We start from the raw sequence: 27,273 nt of genomic DNA on the forward strand, positions 1-27,273 counted from the left end.
GCATCATTACTTGATTTTAACTGGTTTTCAAATACTTTCATCATTATAGCAAATAATGAACTAACATCATTCAACATACTTTTAACAAACCTGATTAAAATAAATAAAACAATCTCCTTATTTGTTGCATTATTATCATTTTTCTGTAACTCTGACTACATGTGCTAAAAAAAATGAAATAATATTTCATAAAAACCTTTAATATATTGGCAAGGTAGTAAGGTAACACCAGTTACGCAACAAAAAAAAAAAATGGTTTATGCTGTCTTTAAATAAATGCACAAAAAATATTCAAAAATCATTAAGCTGTCATTTATGTGTATTCATAAAGTCAAAGGGTAATCTAATAATGTGGTAAACTTACGACACTACTAAATGTCTCTATACGAGCTGGCATCTTGCCTATGCATCTTGCCGACAACATCTCGTTTTGAATTTGATATATCGTGTGGTTCTGTGTGATTTGGACAACTTCAAGTTACGCCCCTCTTTTGCATTCCGCAGGTCCGCAGACAGACCCATCTCAAAAAAGGAGTTAGCCTCTGATCCAAAACCCACAATAGGCCTATGTCACACTTCCTGCTTCCGGAACGCGGAGTAGGGATTCAGAACTTCCGGTCAACAGTATTTCTCCATAAGGATTTAGATTATCAGCCATAATGTCTAAACCATCCGAGGTAGACTGACCACGAGCTATGAGGTTGTGAAACGAATGTTTTTGCTCCTGTAGAAGCTATAAGTTCGTATGAAATCAACCCTGTTTTAAGAAAAACATGTTTTATCCGCGATCTTATGAAAAAAAAACTACACTACCCACAATCCTAAGCGTAGCAGCAACGTCTGCTGATTGGTCCAACTCCCTGTTACCATAGAAACGTTTACCTTACTGACGAACAGCCCGCCGCTGTTGTTGTAGTGTACCGGGTTGCTCTGCGTCAGGACGTAGACAGCCATTCCTCAGCTTTCACGCTTTTCCACTTGAAAGTTTTCATTTACCATCCGAACCACATCGTCATATGTGACTTCAGGCAGGTTGCGGAGAGATTTGGTCCAGCTATATCTATCGGACTCCGCCATTGTAAAAAGCTAACCGGAAGAGCCGTATCCCTACTAAAAGACGTACTTCCGGTCTTCAATTTTTTCGTGACATAGGCCTATAGATGGCGCTAATTCGAGCCGCCAATAAAGAAGAAGGAGAAGAAGAAGAGTTTCAGCGTCGAGTCTTCTGAGGTGAGGAGAGCAGCTCGCGGTATTTCACATATTTACACTCCATCACACACTATACAGTTTGATAAAGCGACATGCAGACTCATTTGTGTATTGTTTTCATCGATCACAGCGATACTTGTGCGTCTTTTCTGGCGTCTTCCTACTGAAATAAACATTTAGAGCAGCAGCAGCGAGCATGAGGAGAATATGTTGAGTTCATTCAGACCTGAGCGATTTTGTGTTCGTTTGTGTGATTGTCTCGATGTTTGTGTGAGAACTGTTACTGAATGTCAAGACAAAGTTTTGCTGCTGCCGTTTTATTTCTACTTTTTGACATTTTTGGCAGATCAAATGTGATTTACGTTGTTAAAATACGGGAACAGATACGGCTAAATACTTCACATTGAGCTTATGATGACTTATTTAGGATCATGTCGTTTTGAATAACATTAGTGCAATAAATCTAGTTACTAGAAAATCAAAATATATTTTAGATATTGACATTATGCTGCTGTAGTTATTTAGATGAGGTGGTTTATTAAGAAGAATTTAAATTATTTATAGGCTATTTGTTTCTTTATTTCATAGATAACTGTATTTTAATGAAGAAGCAGAATAATGTTAGGATTAGTAATGCAAATAATTAATGATTGGCATCAGTTACAGTACAATGAATAGATAGATAGACAGACAAAGGCTTAGAAGTGTCATTTATTATAAAAACAAATTTAGCCATTTATATTTTTCATTTAGGCAGATCAGCTCCTCCCACTGTAATCACATCATCAGTGAAGCTCCTCCCACATCAGTCACATCATCAGTGAAGCTCCTCCCACTGCAATTCTCCAATAAATGCTGTAAATTCCCATCAGCTACAAGTGAAGACGAGCATCAGAGCATCAGGAAGAGCTGAAATCTGCAAAGACTGAGTTTATTAAAGAGGACAGTGAGAACATGAGTGATCCAGAACCCTGCAGAATGAAACACACTGAAGATCCTGAAGAACAAAGAGGTTGGTGTTTATTCTTCATTCATTCATGATGCTGAAGAACATTCATGTTAGAAACATTCAAGCACTTCATCACTTTTAGATAAACAGTTAAACTGTGAAATGGTACGGAAAGTTCTGGGGTTTTTCTTCAACAAATGGTCAGTAAAGGGAGGTTTGAGAAATGTTTCTATTGATTGTCAACATCAGGTCAAACTAAATACTATTTTAACTGTTTTATTTTACATTTATTTTATATCTGGTTCCCAATTTGCAACAACGTTACCAGAATTCTAGTCATTTTCAACATTCAACATTTAGGAATAATCAGTAAATGTAGCCGCACATAAAAACAATCCAAAAACCGCTAAGGAGCTTAGTGCAGGAATAACTAATGTGACACGTTTATCCTTAAAGCTTTCATTTTTTTATTTTGTTTAGGCTAGGTTTGCACGGTCAACAAAATATGTGCTCCAGCACTCACCCCATTCTTCCATGTGAACACACACACACACACACACACACACACACACACACACACAACAGGGGCATGTTCAAGTTCAAAACGGTGCGCAACGTTTTGCTACGGTTTCCGGGTTGGACGTCATGTTTCCTGGAAACGGCGTGCACCGGTGTGCAACGGGGTTTGAGATACGTTTTCTCTTGTTTGGTGGGTGTGTCAGAACTGCAGTCCAATCAGCAGCAACATGTATATAAAGCACGCGGTATTAAAGTGAACTCGCACAATGGGTTCAAGGAAAGTAATTTACATGTGTTCGATGCAGCTCGGTATACACAACAACTGAGGATAGTTTGACGAAAGTTTTATTGTAAAAAATATAGGATATCAACATAATGATGTAGTTGTTTATATTTTTAGCTTCATTGCAAGTGTATTGGTATAGAAATAAACAATGGTAATTAATAGGCCTGTCGCGATAGTCGATAAGTCAATTAATCGCACGATAAAAAAAAATGAGCTCGATAATTTTTCCGGCCGCGATAATTCCATTTGCATGCTTGTTTGTTTTCCTCGTCTCTCTCTCTCAGTCTCTACCAAAGAGACTGGATGACCACTCTCGGTTCTTTAGCGTATAGGAGTGAACTCTCTTGTCAGTTGCATGGTCTTTGTGTGGGGAGGCGGCGCCGCGGCGCTTGTCAGTCACATGGTCTTTGTGTGGGAAATCGCCGGCGGGACTGCTTGCGGCGACTGCCGGGAGAGAGAGAAAACGCTAGTTGTGAGTTGCGACAGCGAGCCCGATCACATGAAAATGCGTATCTATACCACGAATGTTATTTCTCGTGCCATTTATACGCCAAAAATTGTTTTCGCGTGCATATGATACGCTCTTTATAGCGTGTAATACGCACAAACTCCTCAACCCTAATCCTAACCAAGTATTTTCAGTGCGTAGCATATACACGCAATAAAGCGCGTCTCCGTCTTCCCTACAGTACACAATCACTTGACAAAGTAACAGGAGGACAAAGTAACAGGAGTAACCTGTTAATATTTTTTGAAGTGCAATTTTGTTTACATCAATTTTATTTATTAACAGACATTTATTTTGTTAACAGACACTAAGAGTCCATTGCTTTTATTGTTTTTGGTTGTTTTGTTCATTTTTTTGGATATTTAAAATGTTTTCCGTTTTCAATGTTTAATATTCTTCAGAAATAAAAGTTTATAGATCGTTGAAAAGGTGTACCTGCATTATTATGCCATTATAATTATATTAAATTAAAATGGTCTCAGAACGACAATATTATCGTTTATCGCGATAATTTCTTGGACAATTTATCGTCCAGCAAAATTTGTTATCGTGACAGGCCTAGTAATTAAGTGCTTTTCCTAAAAATGAGAAAGAAAATACAGGGTATTAAAACAGTATGACCTACAAATAAAGTCAGTATGTGAGGCTAAATAGATGTGTTTTAGTCTGAATTAGGTAAGATGTGTGCTTCCATTTCAGTTTCAGCAATCCCTTCACTCGATTGGGATGTTCTCTTTTGTTCTGGGCGGCAAGTGCAGTAACTGTAACATCGGGCATATTTTGTAGTATTAAACACATATTTATACCGACTTCATCAGGCTCAGAAAATTCTTCACAAAGAACACAAAGAATGGCCTTCTCAGCTGCCATAGTTGCAACTCTTGCTTCATCAGAACAGTGTGTTCAACGCATCACCGTTTCTGTTTAAAAAACGCTGTGCAACGTTTTGTCGGGGCTGAACGCAGCCCAGATGACGGGACAGTTTGATCTTCGGCTGACAAATCAAAGGAAAGGGGCGTTTCATTCCCGCCCACGTGTAAAATTCGAATATTCCAGCTGTTTATACATTTTTCTACCTCAGAACGAAAAACGAAAAATCAAGCTGAATTCTTGTTTTTCGTTTTTTTGGAAAAAATTCAAATCGAAAAAGGAACTGTTTTCTCATTTTTCTACTTTCAATATTAAATAAAAAAACGACTGAACGAATGATACACGGATTAAAATGGTCCGTGTGCTTTTTGATCATCAGAACAGTGTGTTCAACGCATCACCGTTTCTGTTTAAAAAACGTTGTGCAACGTTTTGTCGGGGCTGAACGCAGCCCAGGTGTTTTAACCCAATTAATTAATGACACTCCCATTATCAGTTGGTCACATGACTTTCCAATTACATGGCTCCTACATACCAGACCCTAATTATTATAAATCAATAATTATATTAAATACACATAGGAGACATTTATAAATACAAGATCTCAAAATACAAAAAAAATACAAAAAACATACATGCGCTTACATATATACACACACTTTACAACAATCATAAATGTTTGCACATTTACAATACATCAATAATTCAGTACTGAGTCCTTGTAAAGTCCATAACACAGTGTCAGTAGATGTGAAGTGAGAAATATGTGGTGTGTCAATGTGATATGTGTAATAAGTCCATGTCTGTGTTAAAAAGAAATTTCCTTTCAAGGAAAATGTCAAATATCCACCTCTTGCAAAAGGCAGATTTTTGTCACTGGTCTAATCAAACAGTTTGTCTAGGTCTTATGTCGCACTTGACGAACAAAGCCTTGATTATCTGGAAATGTCTGAATCACTTTTCCAGTTATCCATGAATTACGTGGTGCTGAGTCATCAACTAAAAGCACAATATCACCTGGAACGAAGTTGCGAGATGGAGTTGACCATTTTTGCCGCTCTTGCAATTGAGACAAGTACTCCTTTGTCCATCGTTTCCAGAACAGGTCTTATATATATATATATATATATATATATATATATATATATCAGTGTTTCCCCTACCATTATATAAGGGGGGCGCCCCGCCCTCCTAACGGCTCCCCCCGCCCCCCTTGGAGGTCAAGTAAATTTGATTTGATTTTCTTTATAGCGACAGATTACAATTTGTTATTTTATAAAAAAAACCTAAATGGCCCTTAAGTAATATGTTATTTATCTTATTTCCACGATGGCATGTCTTTTCTGTCTGTGTTTACAATTATCCCAATGAGTGTGCACACTCACACACAAACAAACACTTGCGTCACATACAGTTGAGCACTAGCGGACAGAGAGCGCGCGGCTGGAAATGTGTCGCTGAACTGAAGATGGCAACACTCGCTCTCGAGTAGCAGCCGGAGTAGCTCTCCTGCTCCAAGTCTAACGCCCGTTTCACATATATTTCGTTTGCGGTGAGTATTTTTTTTCCGTACCCATGTTAACAGAGCTTTCACACTGCACGAGGATGCAGTCCGTCGATGATCGATCTGTTCCAGTTGCGGTGCGTATACAGCAGTGCAGAGATCGTTTCTGCATCGAGTCTATTTCTGCTGTGCTGCAAACGCTGAATTAAAGTGACAGCGCATGTTTCGTGGACGTGGTCAAAATGAACACCACCGATTGACCTGAAAATGTAGTCATTTCACCATAAGTGCGATTAATTAAATAAAATGTAGTAATCTCACCATAAATTTATTTAATTAATTACTACTTTTTTCACTTTAAGACTGAGTTAAAGCAAGGAAAACTACAATTTACCTCAACAAGGCGACATAATGAACAACACTCGTCTTATTCGTGGAGGTGGAAAAACAAGTTCTTTGTGACATGCAAGATTTATTGTATTAAAATTTAAATACAAAAGATTTTAATATAAGTACATGGTTAAATATTTTACCACTTGCTTGAGCAACTTAATATATAATTATATAGAAGTAATGTATTGAATAATACATTGTTTAAATTGTGTTTACGTGAACGCGCGTTCACAGCAGTGGTGCGTCTGACAGGATTATTCTCTCCAATAAATGCATCATAGAAATAAAAACTTCTCATAAAAAAAGCCCATTTAAAATTTATATATATATTGGTTCGTATTTATAAATCTTTTTTTAGTTGTTAGTTAAAAAATAAAACTATTTAAGCTCTGGTCCATTAATATTAACAAATACTTCTATACATTTAACAAAGGTTATTTGCAAAAGTCAATTTTAAAAAGATTTAAATATGTTTATTTATTTTTTTAAAGAGATATCTTATGTTAACATTTTTTAACTTTTACAAACCATTACCCTCCCTGTCAACTATGTGACAGATAGATAGATAGATAGAGATAGATAGATAGCGTCTGTGTCAATTTTCACCAAACCAACCCCCCCCCCCCCGTAAACCTAGGGGAAACACTATATATATATATATATATATATATATATATATATATATATATCCTCCTTTTGAAAGATCCCTGGTGGCAATGATGGGGTAGTCTTTAACAGTAGCAAATGATTGGGTGTCAGTGCTTCCAAATCATTGATGTCAGTAGATTCCTTAGTAATAGGACGTCCATTAATAATTGCTTCAGCTTCACATAGAACTGTATGAAGGCCTTCTTCATCTAGGTTTTGTGTTCTTAAGGTGGCGTTAAGTACTTTTCTTACAGACCTAATCATTCTTACCCATACGCCTCCGTGATGTGAACCAGTTGGGGGATTAAAAATCCACTTTATTCCCTTCTGCAGGAGCACGTTGTTGATCTGAGATTGGTTCCAGCTAGGGCTGCACGATTAATCGCAATAAAACCGCACGCGATTTGGCAAAGGCTGCGATTATTTTAAGCGCAGCTTGTCAGTGGAGTGCGGCTGATCGGTAGTAAACACTGCCCCAATTGAACACCAGAGGGCGCTCGCACGCAAACACGCTAAATATGCCCCGCCGCAGAAGTACAATAACGGCGCATCATTACAGGAAATCCCTGTCGCTGTAGCTGAATAGTCAGAAGATTGAAACGCTTTGATTAAACATGACGTACAAATGCACGACTGCCTTATTCTGTGTCAGAAGCTCATCATCTCGCAGAAGGAGGAGCTCAACTGTCCTTATGAAGTGAGTTTGGAGTAAATGCATGTTATTAAATGTTGCATGTTATTAAAACGAGGTTCATAAATGATTCTCGTGTTTGGAAAGATATTTGACTCGTGTTGTTTTTTTCAAATGCACGTTATAAGTGACTCAAACTCACAGTGCTTTCAGATGGAGCAGCGTTTACAGAGCCGTACATCAATGACAAACTGCGCATAAAAAATAATCGCAGCCTTTGCGATTTTAAAATCGCGATAAGCGATCTCGATTTAAGTGCGATTACATGGAAATTGCGATTAATCGTGCAGCCCTAGTTCCAGCATTCAACAGCTTGTGTTCATTTTCACGTTCCACTACAAGAAAATTTGTACCATTGTCAGACTGCATTTCCAAAACTTGTCCACGTCTTGCAATTAATCTTCGCAGTGCATTAATAAAGGAATCAGTATCCAATAATTGTACCACTTCGATATGAATAGCACAAATGGCTAGGCATGTGAAGATAACCCTGTATCTCTTCACAATACTTCTGCTCTTAATTTCAAAGGGTCCAAAGCAGTCAACTCCGACGTACGTAAATGGAGGTTTATCTGGAGAAACTCTATTCAGAGGTAGGTTTGAATAGCTGCTTGCAAACGCTTGCGGATCACACACTTGGACAATATCTTCCTTATGGCTACACTGGCACCAGGTATCCAGTACCTCTGATGCAACCTTGATAGCATATAGTTTCGACCACCATGACCCACCTCTTGATGTATATGTTTAAGAATGATGTCTGGGATGTGAAAATCCTTAGCAAGTATAGCGGGATGTTTTGTCTCTTCAGGCATAACCGCCCTACTCAAATGTCCGCCAACTCTTAAAACACTCTCTTCAAGGATAGGATTGAGCTTATAAATGTGACTGTTCTTTTTCACATTTTTTCCCTTTTGCAAGCTTGAGAGTTCATCAGAGTATCTTTTTCTTTGGCAGTAACGAATTACCTCTAATTCAGCTTTCTTTAGCTCTGCCACAGAAAGCTTACTTCTGCCACATTGTGCCTTGATTTTCTCCATTTCCTCTTTTAAATGTTGTCTTTGTTGGTTTTCGTCCATGCAACAAGATCATGATACAGAGAAAGAGCCTTTTTCTGTTTTCATCCACATAAAAACAATGCAAAATTGCATCAATTACTTCCTTGCTGAAGTCTTTGTTATCTTCAGCACACCTTCTGAGGGCAAAATTTGCACAACTGGGTGATGAAGTAGCTCCAAAGAGATGCACAACCATACGATGCTTAACCATGTTTCGAGTAAGGTCACCATCAGGCCACCAAAGAAATCTCAGCATATCTGCATCATCTTTTGGTACCCTTACCTGATGAAACATAGCTTTGATATCTGCTGTGATCACAACTCATTCCTTCCTGAATCTGGTTATTACTCCAATCAGTGAATTGGTGAGGTCTGGACCCTGTAACAGTTCGGTATTCAAAGATATCCCTCGAAATGAAGCACCACAATCAAATACAACCCAAAGCTTTCCTTTTCGTGGGTGATGGACACCGTGATGGGGTATGTACCGTCACTATGTCCTAATTCCTCAGTTGGCACTCTCTCTGCATAACCTTTAGAAATTAGGTCTTTCATGAAAACAGAATATTCAGAATGAAGTAAAACGTCCTTTTTCATCCTTTTCTTTAGGTTCAGAGCACGCTGTTCAGCAATTGTCCTGTTGTCTGGCGTACAACATTTTTCTTCCTCAAAGGTAAGCCAATAGAATAATGACCATCTAAAAGCTTTAATGAGTCTGTTACCATCTCAATGAATTTGTGATCTTCTCTTGAAAACCCAAATTGTTCGTTTTTGTTACACTCAGGAAAGTCAACCTTGAGTTATTGTTGCCAAAGCTCTCCCAAGTTTGAAACTGAAATCCTGTTAACTGTAACATCAGATTACCCACAGGTAGACTGGTCACCACCATCTCCTCTTAGTGGACCATTTACTGTCCATCCCAAACTGGTTTGAATTGCATATGGTCCATTATTGACACTGCAGATCACTTGAATTGGCTCCATAACCCTTGGGGCATTGATTCCTATAAGCAGTTCAACCTCAGAGTCAATTTCAGGTAAAGTCACATGCTTCAGATGTGGCCATCCCTGCACATCCTTTGTCTTGGGATGTTTCCACTATGCACAGGCATAGTATTTTGTGTATAGGCATCAGGCAACTCCCAAAATGCATCTTTATTCAAACCAGCCACCTCTAATCCAGAAACGACATGGGTAGTTACGACTTTCTCCTGTCCCATAGTACGCAAGAGAATATTAGTCTAACCGAAAGACCAAGTCTGTACATCAGTTTAGGTGTACAAAATACTGCAGTGCTACCTTGATCCAGAAAAGCGTAAGTAATCACAGATTTATTTCCTTTAGATTTCACTTGCACAGGAACTATGGAAAGTTTACATTCAAATTCACCAGCCCCAATAAATCCACTGGACTCAACAGATTGCAGAGCACTGCTCATTACAGCGTCCGTTTGTCTCCTGACAGGTTTTAAATCTGTCTCCTTTTCTCTTGGGTAGATGTGATGTATACTTGGGTGCTTAAGATTACACACTTGACACGAAAGGCAATTTGTACAATCTTTACTGATGTGCCCTGTGCACATACAGCCAAACCAAACGCCATTTTCTTTTAAGAATGCAATCTTCTCACCATGACCCCTCTTTTCCAATAGAGGGCACAATTCTAGAACATGTCCACATCTACAAAACAAACAGCTCTTGTTGGTGGGTGAAACAATTTCCTTTTTGTTGGTTCCAATTTCTGATTTATTTTCCATTGCTGTGACGGTAGTAGCAAACTGCTTCTTTTAGATTTAAGATAAGACTGAGACTTGTCTTTGTTCAACAATTTACCTCCTGTTAATGCTGGACCATCCTGTATGTCTCTGAAAACTGGATCAGTCATTATTTTTACTTGTCTTTCAACAAAGTTACCAATGTCGCTAAAGGTAGCTCTTTGATTATAATAATAATTAATTCGTTACATTTATATAGTGCTTTTTCTGAGCCCTCAAAGCGCTTTACATAGAGGGGGGAATCTCCTCAACCACCACCAATGTGCAGCATCCACTTGGATGATGCGATGGCAGCCATATTGCGCCAGAACGCCCACCACACACCAGCTTACTGGTGGAGAGGAGACAGAGCAATGAAGCCAATCAGTATATGGGGATGATTAGGGGGCCATGATAGACAGAGGCCAAGGGGCAAATTTTTCGGCCAGGATGCCGGGGTTACACCTACTCTTTTTCGAAGGACATCCTGGGATTTTTAATGACCACAGAGAGTCAGGACCTCGGTTTAACGTCTCATTCGAAGGACGGTGCTCTTTTGGCAGTATAGTGTCCCCGTCACTATACTGGGGCATTAGGACCCACACAGACCACAGGGTGAGCACCCCCTGCTGGCCTCACTAACACCTCTTCCAGCAGCAACCTGGTTTTCCCAGGAGGTCTCCCATCCATGTACTAACCAGGCTCAGCCCTGCTTAGCTTCAGTGGGCAACCATTCTTGGGCTACAGGGTGATATGGCTGCTGATTGACAGCTTCCTGCAATTCACAGACTTCAGATTTCCATTTTTCCCTCTATTTGTATGGTAGTTTCTTCACTACAGTAAACATATTAGAGGGCGTATCCAACTCATGAAAATACTGAATATCTTCCATGGAGTTACAACAGCTTCTTAGGAACAGACTATAATCCCGTAAAGCACTTACATCTTCACTTTTGATATTTGCTTATTGCTTATCATATTTGCCCCAGCTTTTTGGCTCACTTTGACATTTGCATTTGTTTGGCTCGCTGTTGTTTTCTGTGTGTCTATCGTTTGCATTAATCAATTGTCATAGTGGTTGTGAAGTGTTTTTTGTTTGTTTTACTGTTCATCCTTGTTCAGTCATCACGGTGCATGTGAGGCTGGGAAGGAGGGAGCAGGTTAGTAAGTCGCGCGACATACATTGCGCACCACGTAGGACAATTTTGAATTGTATTAGACACACTAGTTTAGGAGAGTGCCACACCCTGTAAGTTTTTGTTATATTGTAGTTAGTGTAGTTTTGTTAGGGCGTCTTGACACCGAAGACTTTTCTTTTCTACATTTTTCGTTTGGTAGTTAGTTTAGTTGCATTCATTTTCTAGCTAGTTTGTCCTGTTTTATTTATTTATTTCATTTGGCATCTCTCGAGCTCGCCTTCCCACCTTTGTTTTTATTTAGTGTTGTTAATTGACATTTTTCTCATTGTTTTTAAATATTGTAAATATTAATTTCTCTTCATTCTTTCACTTTTGGGTCTGTAAAATAAATACTTTTGAGCGGAGATTTTTTTTCCTTTTATTGCCCGGTCCTTCATAAGTTATACGCACATCTTTATTTAAATGTTATACTCCCTTACCCCTATCAAAAACCAAAAAAGGGACGTAACACCCATGAAAGAGCCTTTTCCATATAGGTAGATGCAATTATATACTGGTCACCAAAATGCTCTTGTAGTAAACCTTTGGCCCTTAAATACCCACGGTCGGCAGGCATATGCTGGCAACTTTTTATAATCTCTTTTGGATGTCCTCTGGTATACTGTTCAGTTTCAGTTTTACGCTCCACATCGCTTTCAAAGGATTTCATAAAGGTATGATATTGCAGAGGGTTTCCATCAAACACTTGAATTTCCCTTTTAGGCAAAGATGACAAACACTGTTGTTGAATCAGTAAAGATGTTTATCCATAATATGGAGAACTTGATCGGTATTTCCTGGACCGGCATTCACGTAACCACTCGGAGTTGTTTTACTTAATTTTGAGATGTTCTGGGAATAAATTGTCTGAGAAACATTCCCCTTGTTTGCCTTGGCCACCTGCATTGCCACCATCCTTAGAAGAAACAATTTGTTGCGTCTCAACTCTAGGAGTAAATGAATTTGCATCAGCGTTGAGTGTCTCTGTTGCCTGTTGTCCTCTATCAAAGTAGGAATTCATTCCATCAGACCGATGAGTCATCACTTTTAACACAATGCACACTAGAACATTTAAGCACTTTCACTTTAGCCATAGTTTCAGCAATCTCCATTCGCAACTCAAAATCCTCTTTCTGTTTCCTTAAATTCTGTTCCTTTTCTTCAATTGCATGTTTTTCCTTCATTAAATGTTGACGTACCAACAAAGCTGCAATATCAGCCTCTGCCTTAATGCGGGCCGAATAAGTTGTTAATATAGTTGAACGTCTTGTGGCAGAGCTACGTTGACTTGATCCTTTACTTCCAACATTAGAAACACTGTCACTTGGGTTTATATCATCTTGATTATGCATGGAAATTTGAGACATAGTCTGTTGTTTTGAATCATTCGAAGGGCATTCAACTGTTTTCGACTGTTGATCCTGGTTATCATCACTTGACATCTAAATTCCATTTATCCATTGCTTTGTCTCTTTTATAAATGCATCACTGTGTTTATAAATGCTCGAGAACCACTCATTTTGTTTGATTTGTTAATCACTAGGCAATAATGGGATCACTGAATCATGAAGCTTGACTGTCTCTTTAAAAGTTTGCACCAAAGTTTCAAGTTCAGACTGTACAGCTGCAATGTTCTCATTTTTCAGCATGAGTTCTTCTTTGATGGCTGGTATAGAACTTTCAATCGTAAACAAACTGCAAAACCATTTCAAATCATTCCGCGAACACAAGCAAAGATGTAACAAACCAATGTCCTACCGGTTCAACAGCATCAAACCTATTCGAAGACGTTGGTCCTGTTGCTTTGAACATCCAATTGTGCAATGATTGTTAGCAGCAAACATATCCAAAGATGTTGGTATTGTTGCTTTGAAAGTCCAATGTGCAATAATCCTTCTGATTAAAACAAGCGAGAGCAGGGCAAATCTCCGTCAACCAGCGCTGCGCTTCCTTTCCGTCCAGTCAAAGCATGAGGGCCTCTTCCTTGAATCCAAAGTCGATGCGTTCACCAATAAACAATTTTGTTGACTAACTTGTAGCGGCACATAAAAACAATCCAAAAACCGCTAAGGAGCTTAGTGCAGGAATAACTAATGTGACACGTTTATCCTTTAAGCTTGCATGTTGTTTTATTTGTATAGGTTTGCACGGTCAACAAAATATGTGCTCCAGCACTCACCCATTCTTCCATGTGAACACACACACACAGAACAGGTGTTTTAACCCCACTTAATGACACTCCCATTATCAGTTGGTATAGAGATTCTTCTTACAGTAATTTTGGTAACAGGGTTGATGAATGTGATCAACACTGTACAATGGATTGAGATTATTTTCTTGTCCTCCCATCATGCTGCAGAAAGAGCCCAGATGATGTCACTTCCTGAGTGTCACAGTTTTAAGAAATGCTCTGTTTTTAAAAGGAGGAAAATCATGTCAGGAGTAACAGGGTTGAGTGAAACATGTAGAACACAGTTAATGCTAATTTTATGCTTAAATTTATTAATTTAAAACTAGTTAAAGCCGAGGCCACTCTACACTTTGAGCATGTGTGTTTCTACAGACACTGCAACGGTCGTGAAATGACGTCACACTCTGGCAGCTTTTTTTACAAACATAAATTTAACATATAACAAATAATAATAATTCAAAATTAAAAAATAAACAATCCACTTGTATTTCTCACACGTTTATTCACTTGAGCTTGTGTTTCTGGTGTCCCACTTTCACATGCGTATGAATGGAAGTCAGTGGAAGGAAAAGTCTAGTGTGAACGGCCATTAATAATCAAACGTTTTTAGTCAAATAAATATCAATCTCAAAGTTGGTGTCAAAACATAGCAGTATTGTATATTTTAGTGTTAATATCATGTTAAATAATTGAGTCATTTATCAAATATATTTAATATTTCTTGCTAAAGAAACATGGGATTTGTGTCTAATGTTTTAAAAATAATAACTGGAAGATAAATTTACCTCATTCATGGGAAGTTTCAAGGACATATCAATTTATAAAAAGGCATCAAATTATCATAATGTTATAACAGTTGTCTACTTTCTACTATTACATCAGGGCTCACTTTCATGTCCTTTCACTTTATATTTCTCTTTGAATTATTTCGATGTACTAAAAATTTAATTGAATACATTTCTTTCATGTCAGACCTGATGGAAGTGAAGGAGGAGAGTGAAGAACTGAGTGAAGTGGAGGAGGAACATCATGTCAAACCTGGAGAAAAGCCTTTGAGTCGCTCAAAGACTAAAAAGACATTTTTAAAGAAAAGAAGAGCCCAGAAATCTTTCACCTGCACTCAGTGTGTAAAGAGCTTTACAACCAAACAAAGTATAGAATGTCACATGAGAATCCACACCAGAGAGAAGCCATTCTCATGTGATCAATGTGGGAAGAGTTTCACAAACAAACAAAATCTTGAGCGACACATGATGATCCACACTGGAGAGAAGCCGCATGTGTGCCATCAATGTGGGAAGAGTTTCACCCGATCAGAAACGATTAAATTACACATGAGAATCCACAACAGAGAGAAGCCGTTCACATGTGATCAATGTGAAAAGAGTTTCCCATACAAACAAAGTCTTGAGCGTCACATGAGGATCCACACCGGAGAGAAGCCGTTCTCATGTGATCAGTGCAGCAGCACTTTTCTTAGGGCATCAGAGCTGAAGACACACATGGCAGTTCATACGAAGGAGAAGACACATTCATGTTCTGTGTGTGGAAAGAGTTTTTCACTGCGGCAACATTTACAGCTTCACATGAGAGTTCACACTGGAGAGAAGCCGCATGTATGCTATCAGTGTGGGAAGAGTTTCAGTCAACCAGACCACCTTAAAGTACACATGAGGATCCACACTGGAGAGAAGCCATTCATGTGTGATCAATGTGAAAAGAGTTTCCCATACAAACAAAGTCTTAAGATTCACATGAGGATCCACACCGGACTGAAGCCGTTCACATGTGATCAGTGCGGCAAAACATTTATCTGTGCATCAGTCCTGAAGAAACACCTGACAGTTCATACGAAGGAGAAGCCACATTCATGTACTGTGTGTGGAAAGAGTTTTTCACGACTGCCATATTTACATGCACATCAGAAAATTCACACTGGTGTGAGAGAGTATGTGTGTTTTGAGTGTGAGAAGACTTTTACTACAGCAAACTGTTTGAAACTGCACCAGAGAATTCACACTGGAGAAAAACCTTACAAGTGTTCACACTGTGACAAGAGATTCAATCAGTCTGCAAATCTTAAAGCACATGAAGGAATTCACTCTGGAGAAAAACCTTACAAGTGTTCACACTGTGACAAGAGATTCAGTCAGTTAGCACATCTGAAAATTCATGAGAGGATTCACACTGGAGAAAAACCTTACAAGTGTTCACACTGCGACAAGAGATTCATTCAGTCAGCAGATTTGAAAAAGCATGAGAGGATCCACAGCAAAGAGAAGCCGCACACGTGTGATCAGTGCGGGACAAGTTTCTCTTTTAAAACTCACCTGAAGCTACACATGAAGATCCATACAGTGGAGAAACCACATCAACACAGTCTGAGATCACAGTATGTAGTTCATCTTTATGTGCTGAGCATTAAAGTCTCTTCTGTGTAAGTTAGCCACACATCACTCTATAGCCAAATCTCTCCTCTCCACCTATAACCTGTGTGTGGTGAGCACAGGACACTTTGTTGATTGATTTGGTATTTATTAACTCGTGTTCAACCAGAAGAAATATCTAATTAGTCAGTTCAGATAAGGGCTTTGACGCCGAACTTTGTTATTCTAATATAATTTGAATATTTAAAAAAATAATGATATTCGAACGAACATTAGGCTGCCTTTAATATTCAAACCTGTTATGGGCATTATTTTTTGTAAATGTGTTTGCTTATAAACGTTGTTTTCAATTCAGATTCTGAGGCTTTATGGCCAGTGTTGGAAACTTTTCCTTCGTCAAAGCAGAGACCAGGAGACGTTGGGATATCTTTCAAGCAGAAGTTACTCTTTATTGAGGACTCGCTGTGCGTTGCTGTAGTCATCCAAGTCAAGTCTAACTCAAATAGTATACATTGTGGTTTATATACATTCCAAGGGGGAGGGGTTTACATAAAGGGGGCATGTACATGAAGTAGCCTACATGAGTCAGCTTGTTTACAGAGATTTCCTGATCTCATCAGCATAACAGTGTCATTCAAATGATCCAATCAGCCTGACAGTATCACCCATACCTTCACATTATCATAGCTTAACTTGGGACAATGACACTGTTCAGGAGGTGCATAAAGACAAAAGACAAAAGGTTAATGTCAGACACCTGGATTGCTTGACTTAATCTTGTTTGAATATCATCATCTATGCCTCAAATGCTAAATTCAGTCTACTAAACTTTCTCAGTTTATATACTATTGTATTGGAACCTAAATTAAACATTTAATAAATGTGTAATACAATTTCCCCTTTTGAGAGTTTTAATAACTCTCACAAAATACAAATTTAGACACTTAAAAGTTCATCCTTGTAACTTGTGATCGTTACAGGCACATAGCACATGCTCTGTGTTGATTTTCTGTAATTGCATGCTGACACAGAAACAAACATGCAATTAGGGTCCATGAAGTTCTTACGGGTAATAGTCTTACCTGTAATTTTCTCGTGAGAGGCGCGAGTCATTTGTTGAATGAAACACTTGATATTGTGGATGCATAGATAGTACGCCAGTAGGAGAAACAACAGCAGAATTGCTATTTCCTTGATCCACAGCCAGGGTTTACCTAACAAGTTTCCGAACCATGAAGAATTATCTTCAGTCATCTGGTGTAATTTTGCTGAAAGATCAAGAATATCTTGTAATTTCTGTACAGAATTCAATAAGCTTCTGACTTGATCAAGGGCCTGCATGACACCATACGACGGGATTAATGATCCAAGAGTTCTTGACCACCATGTTTGTGCACAAGTCCTAGAATGCAGCCATCTTCTTTGTTCGTGGTAGAAGCTGAATTTTGTTAATGTAGATGGGGTGTGTCACCCATGGGATTCCTGCTCCTACTAAAGGCGGGTGTGGCATGCAAACGTTCCAGCAAACAAGACGTTTTTCGACATATTCATCAGCTCTAAGAATATGTTGTTTCTGGAGTCTACACTTTGTGCGATGTCCATGATGGTTAGTAGTACGACAATCTTGATTATGTTGCTGGATGACTGAAGTTCCTGTATGTGAGTCTCTGCGTTGTGTATTTTTTTCTTTTTCTTTTGTGATAGTTGGCTTGGCTGTGGGTCTAGTTGTTTTCTTGAGGTTGTGACTTCATACGCAGGTGAGGAGGTTGGTGCATATGGGTCTCGGGACAGCCATCAAGTGGTATCTGCACAGAGTAAGAAAGAAAACAAAAGACAGATAGAGTAGTATTTGTTCAAACACTAGGGTTGTATCCTCTTCTGAGTCTGCTATTGTTGTTCCTTCTTTCCCTATTTCTTAATTCCTGCGACACCTAAAGAACAGTGAGGTAAGGATGGACTAGTGGATGGGAAGGTCTATGAGGGAGTCTTCACCGCAGGGTTGGCCCCCGAAGCCTGTTGCATTCGGTTCTTTCTTGGGCTCCTCACTGGTCCGTGTCCTATCCTATTCCTGTAGGTGGGGGAACTACTTTACAGTGTGACACATGAGTCCAGGTTTTCCTTCCCTGACAAAATACTGCAGCTGCTGTAATCAACATCACTTGATGTGGTCCGTGCCGCTTAGGCTCTAATGGCTTGTTTCTGAATGACTTTATCATGACCCATTGACCTGGGATGATTGTGTGTCCACCTTCTGGTGGAGTCTGCCAACAAGAATCAACTCTCTCTTTGGCACTCTGTACTGCCTTTGTGAGGTTTTCACAATTAAGTCTACTAGTTCTGCAGCTTGAGCTGAAAAATGATTTGGAAGACGGCCTGAAACTACCACTTCAGTGGTGGAAGTTACTGCATAACCTGCTCGTCTGTTACCTTCTATGACTTGAGCTGAACCATCAACAAACAACTCAAATTCTGAATTCTCTAAGGGAGTTTCTTTTACTTTACTCGTAGGTGTATATGTAAGCATAACACAATCGTGAGTCATTTTTCCTTCATCCTCTAACACAACTTCAGTCATTGCAGACATCGTACATGAGGATGGGTTTGTGACTGGTGCACGCTGTAAAGCAATGTTCGTGGCTGTGAGGGTAGTTAACCAATTTCCCCAACGGAAGGAGGTGACAGAAGTGCCCCAACGGGAAGTGACTTTTGCTTGATTCTTTAGTGCGGACACTGCATGAGGGCATTTTACATTTACAGTCTGACCTAACACCATTACTGCTGTAGCATGACATTTAAGGCTGTGAGTCTACTTAACCAGTGTCTCCCAAAGGAAGACTGAAACAGTCACTTTACTTTTGTTCTATTAAACAAAAATAAGATTTTCATCTTTGTTGTAAGTTATTGGGGAAATTAAGCACTCCCAGCACAAATGGTTAACACCTCAACAAGCTGCCCCATGAGTTTAATGACGAGGGGAGGGGCTGCTTCAGAGTAGCAAGCAGACTGAGTAGAAGCTGAGTAACATCGCTAACTTCTCTAAAGTTCTTTTTGTTTTTCCTACACTATTTTCTCCAATGTCCATGCTTACCACAGTAATAACAACTGCCCTCTCTCTTAGGACATTTGCGTTTCTGTTGATTCTCTGTGTTGACCTTAAAGGATGCTGCTGCAATTTTTACTATTGCCTTGTCATCATAGTCTCTTTCCCAAGTAGCTAAACTCTCCAAGTTGTTTTGTAGAGTTCTAGTGGACCATGTGAAGTCTAAGAAAGGCAATGCCTTTCTATGCTCTGACAAAAGACCATCAAATCATGTGCGAACTAGGGGGCCATTATCATCTAGCACCTTCTCTGAAGTGTCAGCTATCTCACTGTATGCTGTAGCTGACTGACAAAATCTTTTAGTATACTCACTAACAGTTTCATCCTTCTTCTGTACACACCTAGTGATCTTTCACCAGTCCACTTTTGGTCCAACAATGTTCTTTAACACTTTCAAAACACCTTCTCTCAAATCACCTTTACTGGCATGTTGTAGTTCAGAAGTAACAGCAGACTCAAAACTGTTGAATTCAGATTCAGTTAGAATTTGTGACATACGCTGTGTGACTTCTGCCAACGACATGTCGTAGAGACGCATTTTGCTGATCAATGCTCTTCTAAATTCAGAAAAATGTGTGCGTGCCGTGCTGAGGGTAAGCTCTGGGATAGTCTCTCTATATCTTTAGGTCCTAGCGCTTTAGCAACAGTTTGTATTTGGACAACAGAAGAGTAGGGAGGAACACTTTCAGTTCCCTCAATTCCCTGATATCTTCTCCTAGTGCCAGATACCTTTACTGAATCTACAGGCTAATCAGTTAATGATTGGATGGCTACATCTGTTTCAAAGGAAGCTTGTAAATCACGATAGCTTTCATCTGACTGTTGGTCTTCAGAGTCACATTTGGTTGAGGCCTTGTTATGGCCCACCTTGTCTGTGAGACAGGACATTCGAGTGTGCAATTGTTTGTTCTGTTCATTTAACTTAGCAATACACAGAGCTTGTTCTTGTGCAATGGATAAGCTAAATTCTCTGTGGCAGCAGATCATGCCTTTTATGTTTTTCTTCCTGATACATGCACCTAACACCTTCTTGCAAATGGAATCGTCGATGCTGCCACGCCCCCATGTCACGTTCGGTCGGCTTGTCAAGCGGAAAAAAACACGCGTGTTGAAGTGTTGCGAGTCAACCTCCTCTAAAGGGGGCCGCACACCGGGTGAGAAGCGCATCACTGCACCGCGTCTATGACAACTCGATGTATCGCACACCGGAGGCACACTTTCTCAGTTTATGGCCTGCAATATTGTTATGTTTAAGGACATTATGGAATTAAGATCATGTCTGTACTATGTTATTATTGTAGGCTACTCTACAATTAAATGCGTTGCTTAGTCTGCAGTCTGAATTCACTTTATCTTAGAGCGTCCGTTAACTGAATGAATTGAGAATATCACCTGAAAATCCGATAACATCAGCAATTTTCACTCAACCAGCTGATTTCTGTAAATTGTCAAACTAAATGTAGCCTATATTGCAGCACAGGGTGAAGTCATAATGACGATTTGAGACAAATAAATGTAAATTTAATTTAAAACTATGTAATGACGCTCTGTGGCACGGCAGGATTTTGAACAAGGTCCTGAGTTGTGCCTGGTGTGTGTACACTCATAGAGAATAATGCGTTCGAATTTTAAAGACGTGGCGCTGCGCAAAACATAATTTATCTGTTAAACCAACAACTGTTTGTTTGTTTTGTTGTGAACTTGAATGTCAACTTCTGTGTAGAAGACTGCAGTTACAAAAGAGAAACTAGATGGCAGGTTATTTAAGTTTCTAAATGACTGAAGATATAAGTTATTGTTACATTATGTTCTTAATAAATGTTTTAAATTTGACAGTGTTGTGTGGTACATTGCGAACAAAGGTCAGATATTATGCAAGTCTGGTCTACAAATGGCATGGCAACCTGTGGTTCAAAAAATAAATGTAAAAATCGAGTATCGAATCGAACCGTGACCTTAGAATCGAAAATTTAATCGAATCGAGGATTTGGAGAATCGTGACACCCCTAATTTGTACCCTCCGATTCCTCTATCGCTCCTAAACTAAATTTTGGTGGTTTGTTCTCGTGTAAAGCCCTGGGTGAGAAATTTGGGCGTGGTGTTTGATGAATCTCTGAAATTTGATAGGCAGAAAAATTTATTAGTGAAATCCTGCTTTTTCCAGCTCCGCCTGCTATCAAAAGTAAAGACATTTCTTTCTTTTAAAAATTTCGAAAAGTAATCCATGCATTTATTTCTTCAAGGCTGGATTACTGCAATTCGATTGGCCAGGGAACGAATTATAGATTCACAAGACCAAAGATTGCCTATTAGGTCTACACAAGACAAATTATGTTTAACCACTACAGAGATGTCAGAGTCAGCGGCAAACGTCAGAACAACTAGCTGAGGAAAGGCTGTTCCAGGTGGGGAACATGAGCGCCCGGTGATCGCCTGGATCTCATAACCTGGATAAAATTTTCATAAATCTTTATAAATAAACCACAAATTTGAGCTTTAAACATCTACATTCTCACCTTTAAAAACTATTATATTTCAGCTAACAGTAGTACACTCACCTAAAGGATTATTAGGAACACCTGTTCAATTTCTCATTAATGCAATTATCTAATCAACCAATCACATGTCAGTTGCTTCAATGCATTTAGGGGTGTGGTCCTGGTCAAGACAATCTCCTGAACTCCAAACTGAATGTCAGAATGGGAAAGAAAGGTGATTTAAGCAATTTTGAGCGTGGCATGGTTGTTGGTGCTAGACAGGCCGGTCTGAGTATTTCACAATCTGCTCAGTTACTGGGATTTTCACGCACAACCATTTCTAGGGTTTACAAAGAATGGTGTGAAAAGGGAAAAACATCCAGTATGCGGCAGTCCTGTGGGCGAAAATGCCTTGTTGATGCTAGAGGTCTGAGGAGAATGGGCCGACTGATTCAAGCTGATAGAAGAGCAACTTTGACTGAAATAACCACTCGTTACAACCGAGGTATGCAGCAAAGCATTTGTGAAGCCACAACACGCACAACCTTGAGGCGGATGGGCTACAACAGCAGAAGACCCCACCGGGTACCACTCATCTCCACTACAAATAGGAAAAAGAGGCTACAATTTGCACGAGCTCACCAAAATTGGACAGTTGAAGACTGGAAAAATGTTGCCTGGTCTGATGAGTCTCGATTTCTGTTGAGACATTCAGATGGTAGAGTCAGAATTTGGCGTAAACAGAATGAGAACATGGATCCATCATGCCTTGTTACCACTGTGCAGGCTGGTGGTGGTGGTGTAATGGTGTGGGGGATGTTTTCTTGGCACACTTTAGGCCCCTTAGTGCCAATTGGGTATCGTTTAAATGCCACGGCCTATCTGAGCATAGTTTCTGACCATGTCCATCCCTTTATGACCACCATGTACCCATCCTCTGATGGCTACTTCCAGCAGGATAATGCACCATGTCACAAAGCTCGAATCATTTCAAATTGGTTTCTTGAACATGACAATGAGTTCACTGTACTAAAATGGCCCCCACAGTCACCAGATCTCAACCCAATAGAGCATCTTTGGGATGTGGTGGAACGGGAGCTTCGTGCCCTGGATGTGCATCCCACAAATCTCCATCAACTGCAAGATGCTATCCTATCAATATGGGCCAACATTTCTAAAGAATGCTTTCAGCACCTTGAATCAATGCCACGTAGAATTAAGGCAGTTCTGAAGGCGAAAGGGGGTCAAACACAGTATTAGTATGGTGTTCCTAATAATCCTTTAGGTGAGTGTATATTTCAACTGTATATTAAAAAATGGTGCTAATGTTGTCATTCCCCTTGTAGCACGAGAAAGTGACGATTCTCTGTCAACCAGTCAACGTTCTGCAGTGAGTCTAGCTCCACCTTTTAGTACCATTCACTACTTTTGACAGTGGAAACGCAAATAATTGCGTACCGTACCGCTCCGCTCAGTGGAAACGAGGCATAAATGGAAGTCAATGGTAGAAAAAGTCTAGTGTGACCAGCCTTTAATGATTTAAGAAGTTTAGTAAAATAAATGAAATGGCAATCTAAAAATTGGTGCCATAATTATGGCAGTATTCGCTATTCTTTAATGTTAATATTACATTAGGTAATTGTGTCATTGTTCAAATAAAATTGTAGTTCTAGTGTGCCTATAATGTTCAATAACTGAAAGATTTACCGAAAATTACCTTTTTCCCCCTTTCATTTCAGACCTGATGGAAGTGAAGGAGGAGAGTGAAGAAATGAGTGAAGTGGAGGAGGAAAATGCTAAACTTGGGAAAAAACCTTTGAGTCGCTCAAAGACTAAAAAAACATTTTTAAAGAAAAGAAGAGCCAATAAATCTTTCACCTGCACTCAGTGTGGAAAGAGTTTATTAAGCAAACAAAGTCTTGAGCTTCACATGAGAATCCACACCGGAGAGAAGCCGTTCTCATGCAATCAGTGTGGGAAGAGTTTCCCATATAAACAAAGTCTTGAGCTTCACATGAGTGTTCATCCTGGAGAGAAGCCACATGCATGCCATCAATGCGAGAAGAGTTTCTTGCGATCATCTCTACTTAAGAAACACATGAGAGGTCATACTGGAGAGAAGCCGTTCACATGTGATCAGTGTGGGAAGAGGTTTCCATACAGAGAAGGTCTTAATGTTCACATGAGGAGACACACTGGAGAGAAGCCGTTCACTTGTAATTGCTGTGAAAAGAGATTCTCAAGCAAACGACAACTAAAGGTTCACCTGAGAGTTCGTACTGGAGAGAAACTGTTCACATGCACTCAGTGTGGGAAGAGTTTCTCACACAGAGAAAATCTTAAAGTTCACATGAGGATCCACACTGGAGAAAGACCGTTCACATGTGATCAATGCGGGAAGAGTTTCAGACAATTGGCACAACTTAAAGGGCACAGGAATATACACACCGGAGAGAAGCTGTTCACATGTGATCAGTGCGGGAAAACGTTTATTTGGGCATTAGCCCTGAAGAGACACCTGATAGTTCATACGAAGGAGAAGCCACATTCATGTTCTATATGTGGGAAGAGTTTTTCACAGCTGCCATATTTACATAGACATGAGAAAATTCATTCTGGTGTAAGAGATCATGTGTGCTTTGAGTGTGGGAAGTCTTTTATTTCATTGGCCTTTTTAAAACTGCACCAGAGAGTTCACACTGGAGAAAAACCTTACAAGTGTTTACTCTGTGATAAGAGATTCAGTCAGTCATCAACTCTGAAAAAACATGTGATGATCCACAGCGGAGAGAAGCCGCACACATGTGATCAGTGTGGAAAGAGTTTCTCTGGTAAAGTTCAACTAAAGCTACACATGAGGATCCACACTGGAGAAAAACCTTACAAGTGTTCACACTGTGACAAGAGATTCAGTCACTTATCATCTCTGAAAAGACACAAGAGGATCCACACTGGAGAAAAACCTTACAAGTGTTCACACTGTGACAAGAGATTCAGTCACTCATCATCTCTGAAAACACACGAGAGGATCCACACTGGAGAGAAGCCGCACACGTGTGATCAATGCGGGATCAGTTTCGCTATTAAAGGCAACCTGGATCAACACATTAAGATTCACACTGGAGAGAAACCTTACAATTGTTCACACTGTGACAAGAGATTCAGTCGATCATCATCTCTGAAAACACATGAGAGGATCCACAGCAGAGAGAAGCCGCACACGTGTGATCAGTGCGAGTTTCTCTTTTAAAACTCACCTGAAGCGACACATGAAGATCCATGCAGTGGAGAAACCACTTTAACACAGTCTGAGATCATGGTAATAGTAATAATATTACATTTTATTTGGCGAACGCCTTTCTAGATACACAAGGACATCTTACATATTTCGGAGGACATAAAATAAGGAAATACTTTAAAATACATTTAACTTCATAGAAATACATTTTACAAATGAGACAAATCTGAAAAGTGCTGAGAATGTCGGAGAGCAGTAAAAAAAGTGTGTCTGGAGGGTTACTATGGCGATGTAGTACTAAGAGGTTTTAAAGATTAAAAGCTTTCTTAAAAAGATAGGTCTTTAACATTTTTTTTTTAAATGAATTGACTGTGTCTACCTGTCGAATGTGGAAGGGGAGGGCATTCCAAAGTCTTGGTGTAGCGCAACTGAAGGCCCTGGCCCCCATGGTGGAGAGGCGGAATGTGGGGGTGACAAGGTGGCCAGTCGAGGAAGAGCGGAGGGAGTGTGCTGGGACATAACCTGATAGGAGGTCAGAAATGTAACTGGGTGCGAGATTATGGAGTACTTTGTAGGTGATGACGAGGGTCTTAAATTCAATACGGTAGTGGACAAGAGAGCCAGTGTAGAATGATAAAGATAGGTGTGATGTGTTCAGAAGTTCTGGTACTAGTGAGGATTCGAGCAGCAGAGTTCTGAACAAGTTGGAGTCTATTTATAAGCTTAGACGGGAGACCGGTGAGAAGGGAGTTGCAGTAATCCAGACGTGACGTGACAAGGGCATGAATTAGTGTTTCAGTGCTGGATTGTGACAATGAGGGTCTAAGCCTGGAGATATTGCGGAGGTGAAAGAACGAGGTCCGGGTAATTGCTTTAATCTGGGATTCGAATGAAAGGGAACTGCCCAGAATGACACCAAGGCTTTTGACTTGAGTTGACAGGGGGACCGAGATCTCATCTATGGTAATATTGAGGTTATGCTGTTTTGAAAGAGTAGATTTGGAGCCGATGAGTAGGACTTCTGTCTTATTGTCATTAAGTTTCAAAAAGTTTGTGTTCATCCAGTTTTGAATGTCTTGAAGACAGTTGCTGAGTGAGGTGGGAGCAGGGCTCAACATAAAAAAAATCCCCACTGGCCCCCGGGGCCAGTAGATCAGAGTTTTGCTGGCCCCTTCTATATTTTAACTGGCCCTGAAATAAATAAAAGGAAAAGCACTTTTCTATTAAACTGTATTTATTGTATACATTAGGATTAATCAATACAGCAAAGGGAGTACAGGAATAAAGAGAGAGCCCCTGGAGACATGCAAAAATAACCAAATTGTCATTGTAACTATGAATGGTTATTGCAGTATATATTATTTTTCCTGCAATGAACATAGGCTCGCCAACACGGAGAGAATGTGGTTTTCACAGGGATCCATTTTACTAAGAGATTCCACTTTTCCTCCTTTCTTCCCCTTAGCCCCTCCCTTTTCTCCCTCAGCGGCCAATTTTATTCACTGGAAACTCCTTCTGTCCGCCTCCATGAGCCACCTCTTCACTATTTGTATACGTATAGTTTTCCCAGTTTTTGTGCATGCAACTCTTTAAACTCAGTTGCCTTACTGAAATTAAACTAATTAATTTCCAACACTTAATGACAAACATTTAAATTGTTAACATTAAAGGAAATAAAAGTGAACTCCCATATAAGGTAAGCGTAAAAGAAGTATGTTATTTTAAAAAATTATTAATCTGCTAATTATTTTCTCAATTAAACTATTTTTTTTTTTATCTTATCCAATGATATGAAAGTTATTGTCATATATGACAAAGAAAAGCATCAGGAAAAAAAAGTGAGCTTTTTTATATAAATTATTTAAAAACTGTAGCAAACAAGGACAAACTCTGAAAGAAGAATGCCCACATCAGGAACCAGGACAGGTCAGGGTAGAAAGAAAACCCTAACCCTAACCTACAGTGTGACATCTTCATGGGCCCCTCCCTTTCTCTCCCTCAGCGGTCCATTTTATTCACTGGAAACTCCTTCTGTCCGCCTCCATGAGCCACCTCTTCACTATTGGCATGGGGTTGAAGTGCTCCAAGTTGGGACCCTCCAAGCTAATGAAGAGCAAGCTCTTCAACATTTCAACACTCAAGCTGTATAAATAAATACATTAATAAATACATCAAAAACATTTATCAAAATATAATTGGACATAAAAAACAAACAAATAATTTATTAGAATATAATTGGACATCACAAAAATAAAACAAAACAACAAAAATTAAACAAAATCTAAGAACTTTTTTGGTGCCTTCCTCTTTCGCTG

At 39.4% G+C, this 27,273-nt stretch overlaps 2 protein-coding genes across 8 annotated transcripts in view; one reads left to right on the top strand and one right to left on the bottom strand.

Annotated features, from left to right (window-relative positions):
• LOC311291374 (uncharacterized protein) overlaps positions 1-27,273 on the bottom strand; it is a 668,579-nt gene that overhangs the window by 116,218 nt on the left and 525,088 nt on the right. The window lies entirely within an intron of this gene.
• On the top strand, positions 1,144-26,665 carry LOC311291045 (uncharacterized protein). 7 transcript variants are annotated; one of them, XM_084409891.1, is made up of 5 exons: positions 1,165-1,230; positions 1,963-2,221; positions 8,107-8,170; positions 9,245-9,308; positions 23,460-26,665. In XM_084409891.1, exons 3-5 carry the CDS (start codon positions 8,138-8,140, stop codon positions 24,968-24,970), a joined length of 1,608 nt encoding a protein of 535 aa, XP_084266017.1. In that variant the 5' UTR covers positions 1,165-1,230; positions 1,963-2,221; positions 8,107-8,137; the 3' UTR covers positions 24,971-26,665. The 7 variants fall into 7 exon arrangements, with proteins under 7 accessions (XP_084266018.1, XP_084266017.1, XP_084266021.1 ...); XM_084409893.1 differs by lacking the exon at positions 1,165-1,230 and adding an exon at positions 14,729-16,148 and having other exon boundaries at positions 1,872-2,221; XM_084409895.1 differs by lacking the exon at positions 8,107-8,170.

Source organism: Rutilus rutilus (assembly GCF_951802725.1).
Source record: "Rutilus rutilus genome assembly, chromosome: 1".
Taxonomy (NCBI): domain Eukaryota; kingdom Metazoa; phylum Chordata; class Actinopteri; order Cypriniformes; family Leuciscidae; genus Rutilus; species Rutilus rutilus.